Below are 13,898 nucleotides of genomic sequence, written 5' to 3' on the forward strand. Positions count from 1 at the left end.
TTGCTCTCTGAAGAGAGAGATTCTCCAAAGCATTTCCTTCATGCAGCACAGTCTCTCACCCCTCTCCTGCAGTGACACCAATGTGGTTTCACAGCAGAGAGCAACTCTATTCTCTGTAGTTTTGCTGGGAAGATCAAACTATAGTTTTTCACCTAAACCCATCTACTAAAACGTGGCATCACAAGAACAAAACAGACGGTACTGCAGCAACTGGAGAGATGAGTGTTTTCTGTAACTCAGTGCCTACTCATGCTATTTTATGTGTCCTTCTGTCCTTTCTGACAGGTTCATTTACTCTGGCCACCTTTGCTGTAAAAGTTCCAGGCTCCCTTACAGACCGAAACCTCAATACTCCAAGCACAGTAATGATTGACTGCCAGCTCCCAATTGACTCTAACTTCAAAAACCATCTCAGGAAATCACCATCAGGTGAGACAAAAGGACCATGAAATTTATGCCACCATTAAAAACTGTAAGCCAGCTGTTTTTCTTCCTCAAGTGTCTTTAATTTAATTTCATTTTTTCCTAAGTCACTGCACAAATGTCATTGCCAAAGACTTATCTCTTGCAAAGATGCTGGGACAGAACCAAAATAGCCATAAAATCTAAACATATTTTATAATCAAATTAAACAATGCTAAACAAGACAAATTATTATCCTTAGCTTTATGCCTTGAGCTTTTTAAGATGATCTAAATCAGTTCCCTTTCACATGTCCTATGCAATTGGACTGAAGCTTGAGATACAGTTTAGAGCCTTCCCCCGTTTGTTTAAAAATATCTTATTCTGTTCTAGATCTGCTATTTCAAGAGAATAACAACAGCTAGCAATTAAGTTTAATTTCCCCTGATTTCATAGAGGGGAAAAAAAAAAAAAAAAAGAAGCATACATGGTCTTTCTTTATCCTTGTTTCAAAAAAGTTTGAAGATAAAAATATACGTATATCATGATGTAGTTATCACTTGTGTAGAGCCCATGCTTTTTCAGTAGCTTTATTTTGGGCTATGGATTGTTTCCATCTTTTTGAGATCATGTTTCCCCTCCCCTAAAAATTATGTAACATTCAAGCACTTTTATTTTCAAACTGGCCCTTAATCATCACCTCAAAGAACATCTGTAGGTTGTTTACACACAGACTGGCATAATTTCCAGCAGCTCTTACCTGGCACAAGAGACTTACAGTGAGCATTCTGACAGCCAAGTTCATCAAATATGCAAAAGTAACACAGTTAGAGGGCTTCATTTCTTCTGGCTTGCAGCTGTTAATTTTTTGTCCAGCCTATAATTGCCTTTTCTAGATAATGTTCATAAGGCTTCAGCACAACCAACTTTAACTCCCAGGGAAAATGCAGCTTCCCAATAATGTACTGGATTTAATTATGTTAAATCCTGTATTTGCTCACTAACAAAATGGTTTATTCAGGTTTTGCTGGCAGAAGGCTAGTTTCTCTTTATGAAAGTAGTATTTACTGCAGGTTAGGAAAGAGATAAAGGAGAGGAAATACACTTTCCTCTCAATTCAGAACTGCTGTTTCTCTCCTTATCCCATAGCATCTGAGCAGATTGAAGTCGAAGTTTACTATTGCAACAATAAGCCAGAACTCTGTCATGTAGCAAAAAAGGGGGTTTAGACAAAATGAGCATTTAAATAAATTTTAACTGGATTTTTAAACCCAGTCCAAAAATCATAGAATCCACTTGTTTTCTAATTCTAAGAAATTGTAACCAAGCCTATGTGAGGACATTATCACATGAGTCTGAAGAGAGAGAGGTCTCATGGAAGGTCAAAGATCCAAATTCTTCAAAGCCTCTCAATTACTTCCCATATTTTCACTTAGAAGTACCCTTTTTATCTACTTGTTTACTTAATTTATCACTGCGCTATTGGGATATACGAAGGAAAAAGACAATGGCCAAATAGACATATAGCTATTTTCAGTGAAAACAGCTTGAAGGACTGCTGTGAAATTCCATTAAGAGGCCCCATCTTTCCCATTTTTTTTTTTATGTTTTGTGTAATCAGTAATTATGCCTCTGTCCTAATCTGAGAAATAAAAATACTAAGTGGGTAACTTTCTTTTCCTTTGAATTGTGAATTTCAAAATTTGTTTTAAGTTACAGAAAGAAAGCGAAGAAAGACATTTGTCTCAACTAGTTTGCTGTGTTGGAGCTTGCAGCAAATGAATACTTCCCTTTGTAGCAAACAAAAAGAGAGAATATTAACCAGGAGCTACAGTATTTTCTATGAAATACTCAAAATTAAACATGAAGGGGGACTGATTAGTTCAGAGTTAATTATGCATTCATTATGAATGAAGAAATAAAAAAAAGAAAGAAGAAAAAGAAGCATAGTTGAAACTGAATCCAAAGATGATAGAAAGCAGCAACCTCAGATGACTGTTCTAGGACCACTTCCCAAAACCCTGCACAATTAAGTATTAATTGGTCAGCAGTCTCAACAGAAATGCATTGAAATCCAAAGTCTCTGTCTCTCCCCAGGAAGGATGCTCTGTTCACATCAGAAATTTGAACCAGTGCAGAGAAAACCAGTGACCACAACACTGGGCCCATAGATATTAAACCTTCAGCAATTAAGGAGAATCTACAGGATCAGCAGCATTTGGATTTTACTTCACTTGCAGCACCTACCCTATTTACCATAGACCAGTGAGCACCAGTAAATAGAGTTCCACCATGACTATGAAGAATTGCCTTCTGTAGTGCAACACAGGACATCGATTCTCACGAGAAACATCACTGACAGCTTCCACCCACATTCAATTACCCACTTCTGCAGGACTGTGTACTTCTGCTTTGAGGTAAAATGCTTCACAGCAAAGTATATCAAGAGTGTTCAGCATGAAAACATCACAGGGCATACAGAGAACAATGCAGCTCTGCAAGGAGTTCTGAAATAGGAAGCTTGCAGGGCAACTTTAGAACACGAAGTCTCGTAATAGTTTGTCCTGATTAAGAACAGAGGGGAAAGCAAAAGGGAGGGCAGAACTCTTCCAGGGTTCCTGATGACTAGCAGTGACATCATGGCTTCAAACAGCACTCTTTTTTCAGCTACAAAGTGACTGCAGGTTTCCTAAAAGTGAGTTCAAATGATTTGCACAAGGCAGAAAGACAAAAACTTTCAGTTCCCAAGACAGGAATCAGTGAAGCACTGTGCTGTTCTAGGCACCTGCTGCTTCAGGACTTCATTAATTTGGGCAGGGTAATTGAGCCCTAAGAGGAAAAAAATGTTCCTTTAAAAATGGCAGCAATCAAAAATCACTGTGGTAAAATACTACAATAAGATAGTCGCATACATCAAATATTGATCCAGCTCCTGTAAACATATGAAGTTCATGGAAGTCAATTTCCCCATTAATCCTACATTCGTGCATTAATAGACCTACCCCATATTTCATACTCACTTTCATTCTTGCTGCAGTAGCAGAAGTATTTCCAGCTCAGAAATCAGACTTGCCTTTAAATGTGAGAGGACTCTAAAAGTGTGTTCTGAAATATTTCGCTCGTCTCTTCTCTCTCCTTTCCTCCCTTCTAAAATACCAGTGAAATTCTATTTAAAAAGTTATATCCTAGAACCTATCTTTTCTTCTGTTAAATTACATTCTGCATGCAAATAGGAATAACTGGTGCAGTAGTTAAAAATACTTAAATTTATGAGGCTGTACATCCTCTCCCATTTTATGTCTCCTTGTTCTCTCACCTTAGAGAAACAACTTTATTTCTAAAGAAGGCTGGTACATGCACAGAGCACTAGAAAGCAGAGTCTTCTGTAGAAAACTACTTACAATAATTACTCATTTATTATCCAGCTTCATTTGGCACTGATCATAATGAGACAAATGGCAAAACAAAACATTACATTTAGGTCAGCCTCAACCCTCAAGATGCACAAAACCTTTCTCTGAAAGGGGCTAATGGCATGCAATTTTGGAGTCTTTAAAACAGCATCTTGAAATGCAAAAGTAAGTGAAAGGAGCAGGTTAGGTGACAGGAAGCTTTACACTGTAATAAAGTGACTTATCATAGTCACAGTATTCAGATACACACGAGTACCTGGCTGCATCACTTTGTTACCACTGAAGTTACACTACAGCAAAAGGATTCACAAATGAACACATCCTGGGGCTGTACAGCAGGCTCATGGAAGATTTAGATCAAAAATTCAGCAGACTAATAGATCTTATCACCTGAGGTAAAAACACGGAGTTCCTTTTGATAGGAAGGGGGCAACACTCACAGCTGAAAACTGCTGCACTGTAGTTTGACTATTTTAGTCTTCCCTCATAAGCTGGGCAGTAGCACAGAGAATGACAGAAAATCCCAAGTAGGAAGACCTCTGAAGGTCACACAACGAAACCTCCTACCAACTTCAGGAGCCACGTTCAAAGCTAGGCCTGGCTGCTTAGGGCCTTATCCACTCCAGCCTTTAATACCTCTAGAGATGGAAATATGACAGCCTCTTCAGACAGCTCACTCCAGTGCCCAGCTACATTTGCTGTACAGAATTGTTGCCCCTATACTCAAAAAGTGGAGCTTGTTTTCACTGCCTCTTTTCCTTTCACAGGGCATCTCTGAGAAGAGCCTGACTCCACTGTCTCTAACACCAACCCATCAGGTAAGCAGTGACAGCATTCGGAAACCCCCAAAGCTTTTTCCAAATTAAATTAAGCCAGCTCCCTCCACCTCTACCCTCTATATCTCAACATACTCCGGCCCCTCTCCCCATTCTCTAACTGGAGGCCTGAAACCAACCATGATATTCTACACATGATTTCATGAATGCTAAACAGGCAGGAACAATCCTGAATGACAGCCACAATCTTGCTTAAACAGCCTATACCAATGCACTGGGCTAATTCCTTCTCAGATACAAGAATTTGCTTCAGGTTCTTTTTGCTGCTATAGGGTTCCCTGCCAGCCCATCTCTCCCACTTTAGGTCCCAGTGAATGGGAACTAGTGGCTGTTCCTCCACAATGTGGTATCTTCATGGACCTGCTTAAGGGGTGCTCTGTCCCACTGTTCAGATTCATAACAACTCTGAAAAGTACCAGTCTGAGTCCCAGTCCTTGAGGAGCACCAGTGATCCAGACAGTTTTCTTCAAATGTTTTTACTCATCTCTACTGTCCATATCTCCCCAACTTGACTACCAGAGAGAGAGAATTAAATGTCTTTCTAAAGTCAAGATCAGGCAACTTTCCATTTTTTTCAGGGATGTTAAAAAAAGCTTTCCAATTTTCTACTTCATTTTCAAAAGTAATATGGTATTTCTGGTCTCTCAGAAATCAGATCTATCAGTTGACCATGATTTCTGATGTTCCCAGTAAGAATCTAAATTCATTCTTGTCTGAGCTAGTTGGATTTACTTAAAGACATTCTTTAAGAACAACTGTATATTAGCAAGAACACAGAGTAGATGATAGCCCCTACAAAACACTTTCATGGTTGTTTACTTCGAGTGTAAAATGTTACAAAACTGATAACAACAATAAACCAAAATATATGAAAATATTGTCCTGACAACACAATGCTGAATGTAGGCATGTTGCCTTAGTATGGCACTGATTTCAGTGTAAAAGTATCAAAGCAACAATACTACTCAAAAGTTACACCTAGCAAAACTCATCTGGGACCAAAGGTGAGTAAGGGAAAGAAGAAATATCCTAACCCTTGGATTTTCTGTTTTTCAGCAATGCTCTACTAAGTCAAACTGTCTATTTATGTTTCTGCTTTTAAGAAATTGGCATCATGGAGACCATGAATGCTGAGCATTACTATTACATGAAGCTGCTAATAGGAGGAGCAACTGACTTTCCCCAGTACAGTCCGATAATAAAGACTTATTTGTTCTTTTATAAATACTGCAGTATAAACAAACACTAAGTTCAAGAACTTGTCTTAAATATTTCACTGACATTTTTTAATGTTTATTTCATTGGCACTCTCTTATGCTTCAAAGGATATTTCACATGAAACATTTACACGCTAGGTCATGAAGCAACTATATTGTACTGAATGCAATAATTCATATCCTTCATAGTAAATAACTTCTCCTCAGCAGAACTGAACTAGTGTATCCACAGAACCCACATGTACACATTTCTGAAATTCTGAAGAATACAGAAGTATACTGAGCACTGCAAGGAATTCTTCCCGACACATTGTCATAGTTGCTTTTAATTTGTATTTTCCAAACCAATTTCTCATCCAGTATTACCTTAGCCAGCTCTGGATTCACATATCATTGCCTTACATTGACACCTGCTGGAAGCGACCGGGACTGTAAACTACTTTTTTATTCCCTCATTTTTTTTTTTCCTGATTTAACTCTACAGGCAGATCAACAATTCTACTTGCAGTAAACTAAGCACAGCAGACATCTGAAAAAAGTGGGCCTTGTAACTTCCCCACGTGAACAAAAGAAAAGCAACAAAATACACAAAAATTCCCAAGGCTGTCACTGCATGGCTTGCCAATCAGAAAATATCTTTTAACAACAGCCTTTGACAAGATTTTTATTACCCCCTGGGTAGATTTAAACACAACAAATTAAGTATCCAAACATTTAGTAGGCTCTCAGGCTAATTAGCAAATAATTATTACTGCAAGAGTCACTAAATAGTTCTTATTTGACAAACATTGTTACAAAAAAGCTTATACACATAAATGTAACTACATTGGTTTTAAAGTACTTTTAGTTTCCTAGTTCTTACAAAAAGAATTAAAACCCATGCTTTTACATTATTGAAAAAAAGATTTGCTGTATTCACAAAAGCAAACAGAGATGTTTAATAACAGAATCAATAAAGACAAAAACAACTGAGGCATGCTTGTTAAAATAGCTTGCATGTGCACAAACTATCATTCCTCATAATGAAGATATCTCTTCACATAGCTTTGTAAAGACAAGTACACAAACACTCATTTGAAAAACGTGATTTTCCCCGTATGCCACATCTTCCTCTGTAAGCTTCTGTAAGCTTCACTGTTACACCCTTTTCTTACTCCCAAACTCGGGATCTCTTTTACTTGATATAATATTTTTATTTCTCATCATTGAAAAAACACTTCAAATTGAAGAATGATGAGTTAGGGTGGCTTTGCCTTATTGTTGGAACAAGACATGGTCATGAACTTAGGCTTTCACACACCTTCTATGGAGAACTCAGTTTCACAAAAAAAACAAATAAACCCCACCAGTTTTAAAGTATCACAATCAGCAAGTATAAAAAAAACAAGTTCAAGGGCAGCCAAATAGAATTTCTATAAGGTTATATCATTATACAGTTGATAACCTTTCCAATTTTGTTTTCCACGCAGGCATCAACACCGCAACCGTATTTACTAGTAGCTTTTACAGCTGTATTTTACAACTTTTATTTATATATATGTGTATATATTTTAATGTGGTGAGTGATCAACCTACTGAAAAACTGATGTTTATTAGGTAGCTTAGATTATCCCCATAGTACTGAAAGTTCTGAGCTACTGAACCTGTACAAAAAAAGTAAACAAAGTCTCTGTGGAAGCAGAAAGAGTCAGCCACAAAAACAGTTAATAGCAGAAACACCAATATGAGTGGTAGACTATGCCAACATACTTTTCCTCCAACTTTTCCTTATTTATCTTTGAAATAGCTAAAATGCAGGTAGGTGAAGTCAAAATTACATGTGTGCAAAGAATGCATTTCTAATTAAAAGTTTCAAAGCTCAAAAGCAAAAAACACTGGGCATGGAAGAATGCAGTTACTGTAAATAATGGATACCACCCAGGATTTTAAAATAACTGCATTTATCAAGAATTAACCAACTCCACCCAAACTATTCTGTAATTCTGAAATGCAGTAGTATTTTACAACAGATTATTGAACATTAGCAGCTTCCTTCCAAACACTACTGGTAGGCAAGAGAGCACTTTTTAAAAATAACTCTGATAAGCACAGGGGGTTTATGTACTGCGTTTTTTAGCAAAATGCACACACAGGAGCCTGGCAGGCTCTATTAAAAAAAAAAAACAAAAAAAAACCCCACACTAGATAGTCTCAATACTTTAGACATCCATCCCATTCTTACTTTCTTTTCTTTTTACCTCAGAAAGACAACAGAGTTAGTATTAGGCACTCTCAAGATCTAGAGCTTACATTTCTTACCTTACAAAGCTTCTGGTAACGGGGAGAAGAAACTGCCATCCTCTGTAAACGATGCAGTAACACCACAACTTTCTGCAGAGATGTTCTCACCACAGCCATCATTTTAAGTTTGCCACACTTCTGGAGACACCTCAGAATTTGCATTATAAATGAAGAGCAACTATCATTTCCTCCCGGTCACTGGACAATGATTTGCCAGCTTTCTGAGCATGCTCTCTCTTCCAGGACTGCTTTTGCAAGCCACAGGCTTTTTACGTTTCAAAGGCAAAAGAGATTGATATAGCATAAGTTTCTCTCCCAAAATAACCCCACCAAACAAATGAAAAAAAAAAAAAAATTAAAAAAAAAAAAAAAAAAAAAAAAAAAAAAAAAAAAAAAAAAAAAATCACAGCCTTCACAGATTCTTCAATCCGGTACTGCTCAGCTTTGCTTGTGCAGAGGGTAAATGAAGTTGTTGAGCAGCCAAGTGTCTGCCACCATTCAGGAGTGCCCAGAATTGCCAGGAAAGGTTATTAATTGAAGCCTGAATGCTGCAGGAAGCAAAAAGGAATTCCTTTAGGGAGACGGCTCCAGTGTATCACAACAGTTGTTTCTCCCTGGTAGCTGCTTTCTATCGGCAGAGTGAGCATTTGCTCCCTCACTCTGGGAAAGGATGCTCTCGCTGTCAGACTAAACGCAGCTCTGGCAGAGCTGTAGAGTGAGTGAATAACAGACTGTGTTATAAATCTTGAGAGAGGAGCAGAGGGATACCTGCCCTAATTATATCATCGAGATAAAGACTAAAACATCATATAGGCACTTCTCAACACCAGATTACCTAATGCAAAAGGAAAAACTGCAGGGGGTAAACTTCTCTGTTAGGAAAACAGAGCTTAAACTGCTCTTAAGGCTTATTTAGTCAAAGGGATCTCAAAGGAATCTCACTTGTGTCACAAAGTAGAAATGTTTATCAGGGGCCATTTCCAATTAAAATCTTTTTCAGAACGACAGGATTTTGACCAATTAAGACCACACTTGTTCCACCACCTCTTTTCCTAACTATTCTTGAATCCAAATCACTAACATAATTTTGATGATTTTCCCATGATAAAGCATTTAAGCCACCTAAGGATGGCAGCATGGAAGCGAGGGACTCCCAGTGCAACACGGCGATTTCTTACTGCTTCTAACAGTTCTATGATGAATCTACTTAAACCTGTATGAGAAGGCTGCAGCAGCAAAGGCTCAGGGAGGCCATTACCACTGCAGTAGGTGGCAGATGCCCTTACAAGTCATAGCATTATTTAATTCACACGTTGACACACGAACAGGTACATACAGGTATTTCAAGCATCTCAATCAACACAGCATGAAGGCACCAACTACAGGTAGCATGAAAAGTTCATATGATAGATGACACATAGCTTAGATGCCAGTGTGTTATACACTGGTTTGCCTCTTCTCAGGCACTTTCCATCCCAGGAGATGAATGCCAGGTACAGTTTCAGTTCTGCTAACACAACCTTTTCATCCTTATTTTTAGAACTGAATCAATATTTCTACAAGTCCTCAGGCAAATGCCTTTTACCTGTACTCTGTATTGCTCCTGTACCAGCCAGTACTAATGACATCCTTGTGAGGAAACAGAGCCTTTATTCCACTCCGTATGTGGAATTCCACATTTTTATGAAACCTTATCACCTGTATTCTCCACTTTGCCAGACTCAACTTTTTTCCTCATATCCATGATTCATTTGAACCATTGCTCTGTGCTCCATAGGGTCTGGCTTTTATCTACTCTTCTTTACCATCAGGCAATTTCCTTTAACCTACCAGCTCTTGCCTACCACCATTGGCTGATACACTGTAACTGAACATCTTTTGAGGAAACCCATGAAGCATTGTAAGTCTAAAAACACTGAGGCATTCAGAACTATACAGAAGCTCAAACCTCTCTTGGGTAGCATAGAATCAATAATCTACACCTGCCACCTTTCTTTCTGCTTTACTCCTTTCCACTAAACACAGAAGTTTGAATCGAACAGAGAGACAAACAACCCACAACTAGACATGTTGATTTTCATTAAAAATGAAACAAAGATTTCAAATTATTTTGAATACCTGTATATCTGTAGGCACAGGACTTCCCACACATTGACCTGGCATTACTTCTTAATATATCCTAGCTCATTTTCTACATCTTGCTTTAATTTGGGTTTTAACCTCTTTTAGGTGGCTGCTAAGCATTTTGCAACAAAAACTGGAGCGTTCTGACAGCAACCCAAGAGAAAAGTCACCTCTAACCTTTAAATACTGAAAGGATGAATTAAAAAGACCAATGTTATGATTGTGTATTTCCTCCTTTTCGAGAAGAAGTCATTAACAACACTCAAAGTTTGCATTATTTGCATAATACTATTGCTAGCCTCAGATGTCACAGTGGAAGGCAAAACAAGGCTTTGACAGTGCCCAGAACACTGGTTCTACTTGAGGCTGAGCTGCAGTAAACAAGATAACCCCAAAATATAATGAGAGAGTCCTCTCATGCTCACACATAGATGGCAGCTTAACAGATGAACCTATTTTGAAAATGTGTGATGTATAAAAAAAAATACTCCAAAAGTCTTCAACATGTTTCTTCTATGTTCAGCACATACTTCACCTCAAATTTCTAACATCTTAAACTCATAGTAAAGTTTTACTCGGGGGGGGTCATGGGGGAAAAGGAATCTTCAGCTCAGAGAAAGTCTCAAACCCTGCATTCTTATAACCATTTAGAAGAAATACTTCTTCATATACTCAACAAAGCACAATGAGAAAAACATTTTTACTTTGGGAGAAGAACAAGAAATGATCTTTGCTTAACCAGATATGAAGCTTAAGAACTTGTAAGGCCTTGATTTTTTTAATGTACAGAAAGATGTTAAGAGCTCCCTGTTGTTTTCAAAAGTTCATTTCAAGAAATATTTGAAAACAGAAATGTTGATTTTGGAGTGTTTCTCAGTGTCATGATACCAATGTCTTCAGTTATACTTAAAGTAATATTGAAAGATTGCAGGGGGAAATTTTCATTTTGGAAGCCATTACAATATGACAGTCTTTGACATGCCCTACTTAACTTCCTCCAGTTGTTATTTGAAAATAGCTCACAATATTATGTAAACTCAAGGGTAAGCTTAGTGATTATACTTCATTTGCAGAGTGTGTCAAAGCATATAATCAGAGCAAAAGATGGAGAAGACCAGGTAACAGGACTGAACAAGGGGAAGCCCTGCCCAAGCACCTACATCTGCCTTCTCAATGGTTACAAGCCAGGATGGTGGGCAGGGTTAAGAGCTTTTTATAGACTTTCTCCAGCCAGCAGGCTCCAGCCAGGCCCAGCAGTTCTCCCCTTACACAGCACCACTTGCAATTTTAGCCAGACTGCAGCACAATGAAGGAGGGCAAATGACATTCCATGACCAAGGTGCTTCAGAACTGCATAAAACCAACAAATTGTGAAGCTTCAGTATTATCTTTGTCTGATTTCACAGAATGCAAGATAATGCAGAAACAAGTCTACTACACACAGCTCTGCCTTATATTATTAGCTTCCTGTGGCCCCATTTTAGCTCTTCCATGTCCACTACACTAGGGTTTTTTGCCAGTAGAATGTATAATATGAACTTCTAGGTGTTTTCATTACATTTCACAAGGGCAACATCTCTATAAATGAGTTATGTGATTGACCAGAATCGTATAAACATTGGTGAGTGATACATCACCTTCAACAGATACAACCTTGCACAATATAATGTTCTCTTCCTTACAATTACAGTAAGCAGCTTGCTGTTGGGATACTCTGTCTTCTGTCATTTATATTCAATGTAAATATGTTCAGATTAACAGCCCTACTGATAACAGCACTTTTTTCATAATAAGCTGTCCAAATCCTACATACATAGAAAACAGATGATGTAATTCCAATCCAGATCTAGCCACTTAGTTCTATGCATCACAAAATAACTGTGTTAAATGAGACAATCTGATTGAAGGAAAAAATACATTAAAACATACAAGAGAAACATGAACAGCATTCACATCAGGTAAGTGGGACAAAGGAAATTCATATATCACAGAAACACAAAATCCTCTTAGCTAGTGATGTTCAAACTTTTCCTGCCACAGAATCAAAGATACGAATTTTTAAAAGATCTGTCAGGTCTCCACAGGTTTTCTCCTTTTTTTCCCCTCGATACATTTTTCTCTTCATGCAGAATGAACCCAGACTGAACCTCTCTCTCTGTCCTATGTCCTCAAAGGAGATGTATAGGATATGCAAAGGCAGGAACAACAATAATGTGATACTTAGGTAGTATCTTCTATTTCTTGGACAGGGAGGACAGACCTCTCCTTCTAGATTTCAGACAAGCTATATTAAAAGCGACTGTAAATGGTGTCAGTTTCCTCAGTTATTTCTCAGGTTTCCAGACTGTGGCCTGTATAGGAAGGAAGGCCAGCTGGAGTGGTGCCAGGCAGCAGGAGAAGGTGAAAAGCTGATACAAGCATGACAGCTTCTTGGACTGCTGGAAAAGGAAGGCAGCAGGCAGGGATAGGAGGCAGTGAAGCCCAGGAGGACTTTACTTGGAGGGAAGTAGAGTAAATTTTTTGGTTGGACAATCACACAACATGATTTGGTTTAATCAAGTATACAATTTATGAATAGTCACCTTCCATAGACATTTAAGAGCCCCCAGTGCCACAGATGTCGACACAATATGTGTGTCAAACCTTAAAAATAAAAACCTGCTCCTTTCACATGCCAGACTTCTAAAATACTGGGTTGGGTTTTTTTAAAAAACCTTCCAATAGGCTGCAAGTTTCCCCACTCTAGTAGATAACTTTAAAACACCTTCCATTGAGAAAAAGCATGAATAATAGCAGTATTATTTTGTTTCTCACCTGCATCTGCTTTCGGAGTTCCCTTATGCAAGCGCTGTCCTGAGCAGTGTTCTCACGCTGGGATGCATCTGCTAGAACATTAACTGTTGTCTCTGCCTCTTGAAGCCACTTGAGGAAGCTCTCCAGATCCTTGTGTGAGGCTTGTACTGTCTTCAGCTCTGTCTCCAAGAAATTCTGTCTATCGACAGCCCTGATAACAAGACAAGTGTCAGAACATTCCCTCATAACAGACAGCACTACATGTACCATAATGAAACTGCTAAAGGGAATCTGAAAGTTCTCTCTATTAAGAAATTTTATCTGTCACAGCTTTTTTTAATCATTATTTATGCCACTGTTTTAGTTATTACATCTATAGCTACCCACAGTTGTTCTGAAGTTGTTATATTTGTCATGGCCCTTGACCAATATATATCCTTTCCATGAGGGATGTGGAAGAAATGAAGTTTTTAATTAAAAGTACAACTTTTCCTTTTTGAGTACTGCCAACACAGACTTATGCTACCTCAGCTGGTTGAAGCATTATTCCCATGTGTGAAAAGCACTGAGGGTTTGGGGGACCTTTTCTTTTTTTATGGTGAGAAGAAACATTTTCCCTAAATTTGAGAGTTCTAGTGCTGAGGGATGAAAAGTCAAATACCTGGTCCCTTTGCTCAAAGAGAAGACTTATGACACTATCACACAAACATCATAATGCACTGCTTTCATAATAGTGAAGCCATGCTCAATGTTTTCTTATCACTGAAATGAAACTCAGATGGGAAACAGTCAGCAATTTTTAAAGCTCTGATTAACAGTGTTAGAGCATGACA

The 13,898-nt window shown here is 38.2% G+C and overlaps 1 protein-coding gene across 1 annotated transcript in view; it reads right to left on the minus strand.

Moving 5' to 3' along the window:
• The window catches only part of UTRN (utrophin), a 352,138-nt gene that overhangs the window by 175,061 nt on the left and 163,179 nt on the right, over window positions 1-13,898 (minus strand). The window contains exon 52 of the mRNA XM_030446581.1: window positions 13,087-13,276. Coding sequence (XP_030302441.1) covers window positions 13,087-13,276 — 190 coding nt within the window. The remainder of the gene's footprint in view (window positions 1-13,086; window positions 13,277-13,898) is intronic.

Source organism: Calypte anna, chromosome 3 (genome assembly GCF_003957555.1).
Source record: "Calypte anna isolate BGI_N300 chromosome 3, bCalAnn1_v1.p, whole genome shotgun sequence".
Lineage (NCBI taxonomy): Eukaryota > Metazoa > Chordata > Aves > Apodiformes > Trochilidae > Calypte > Calypte anna.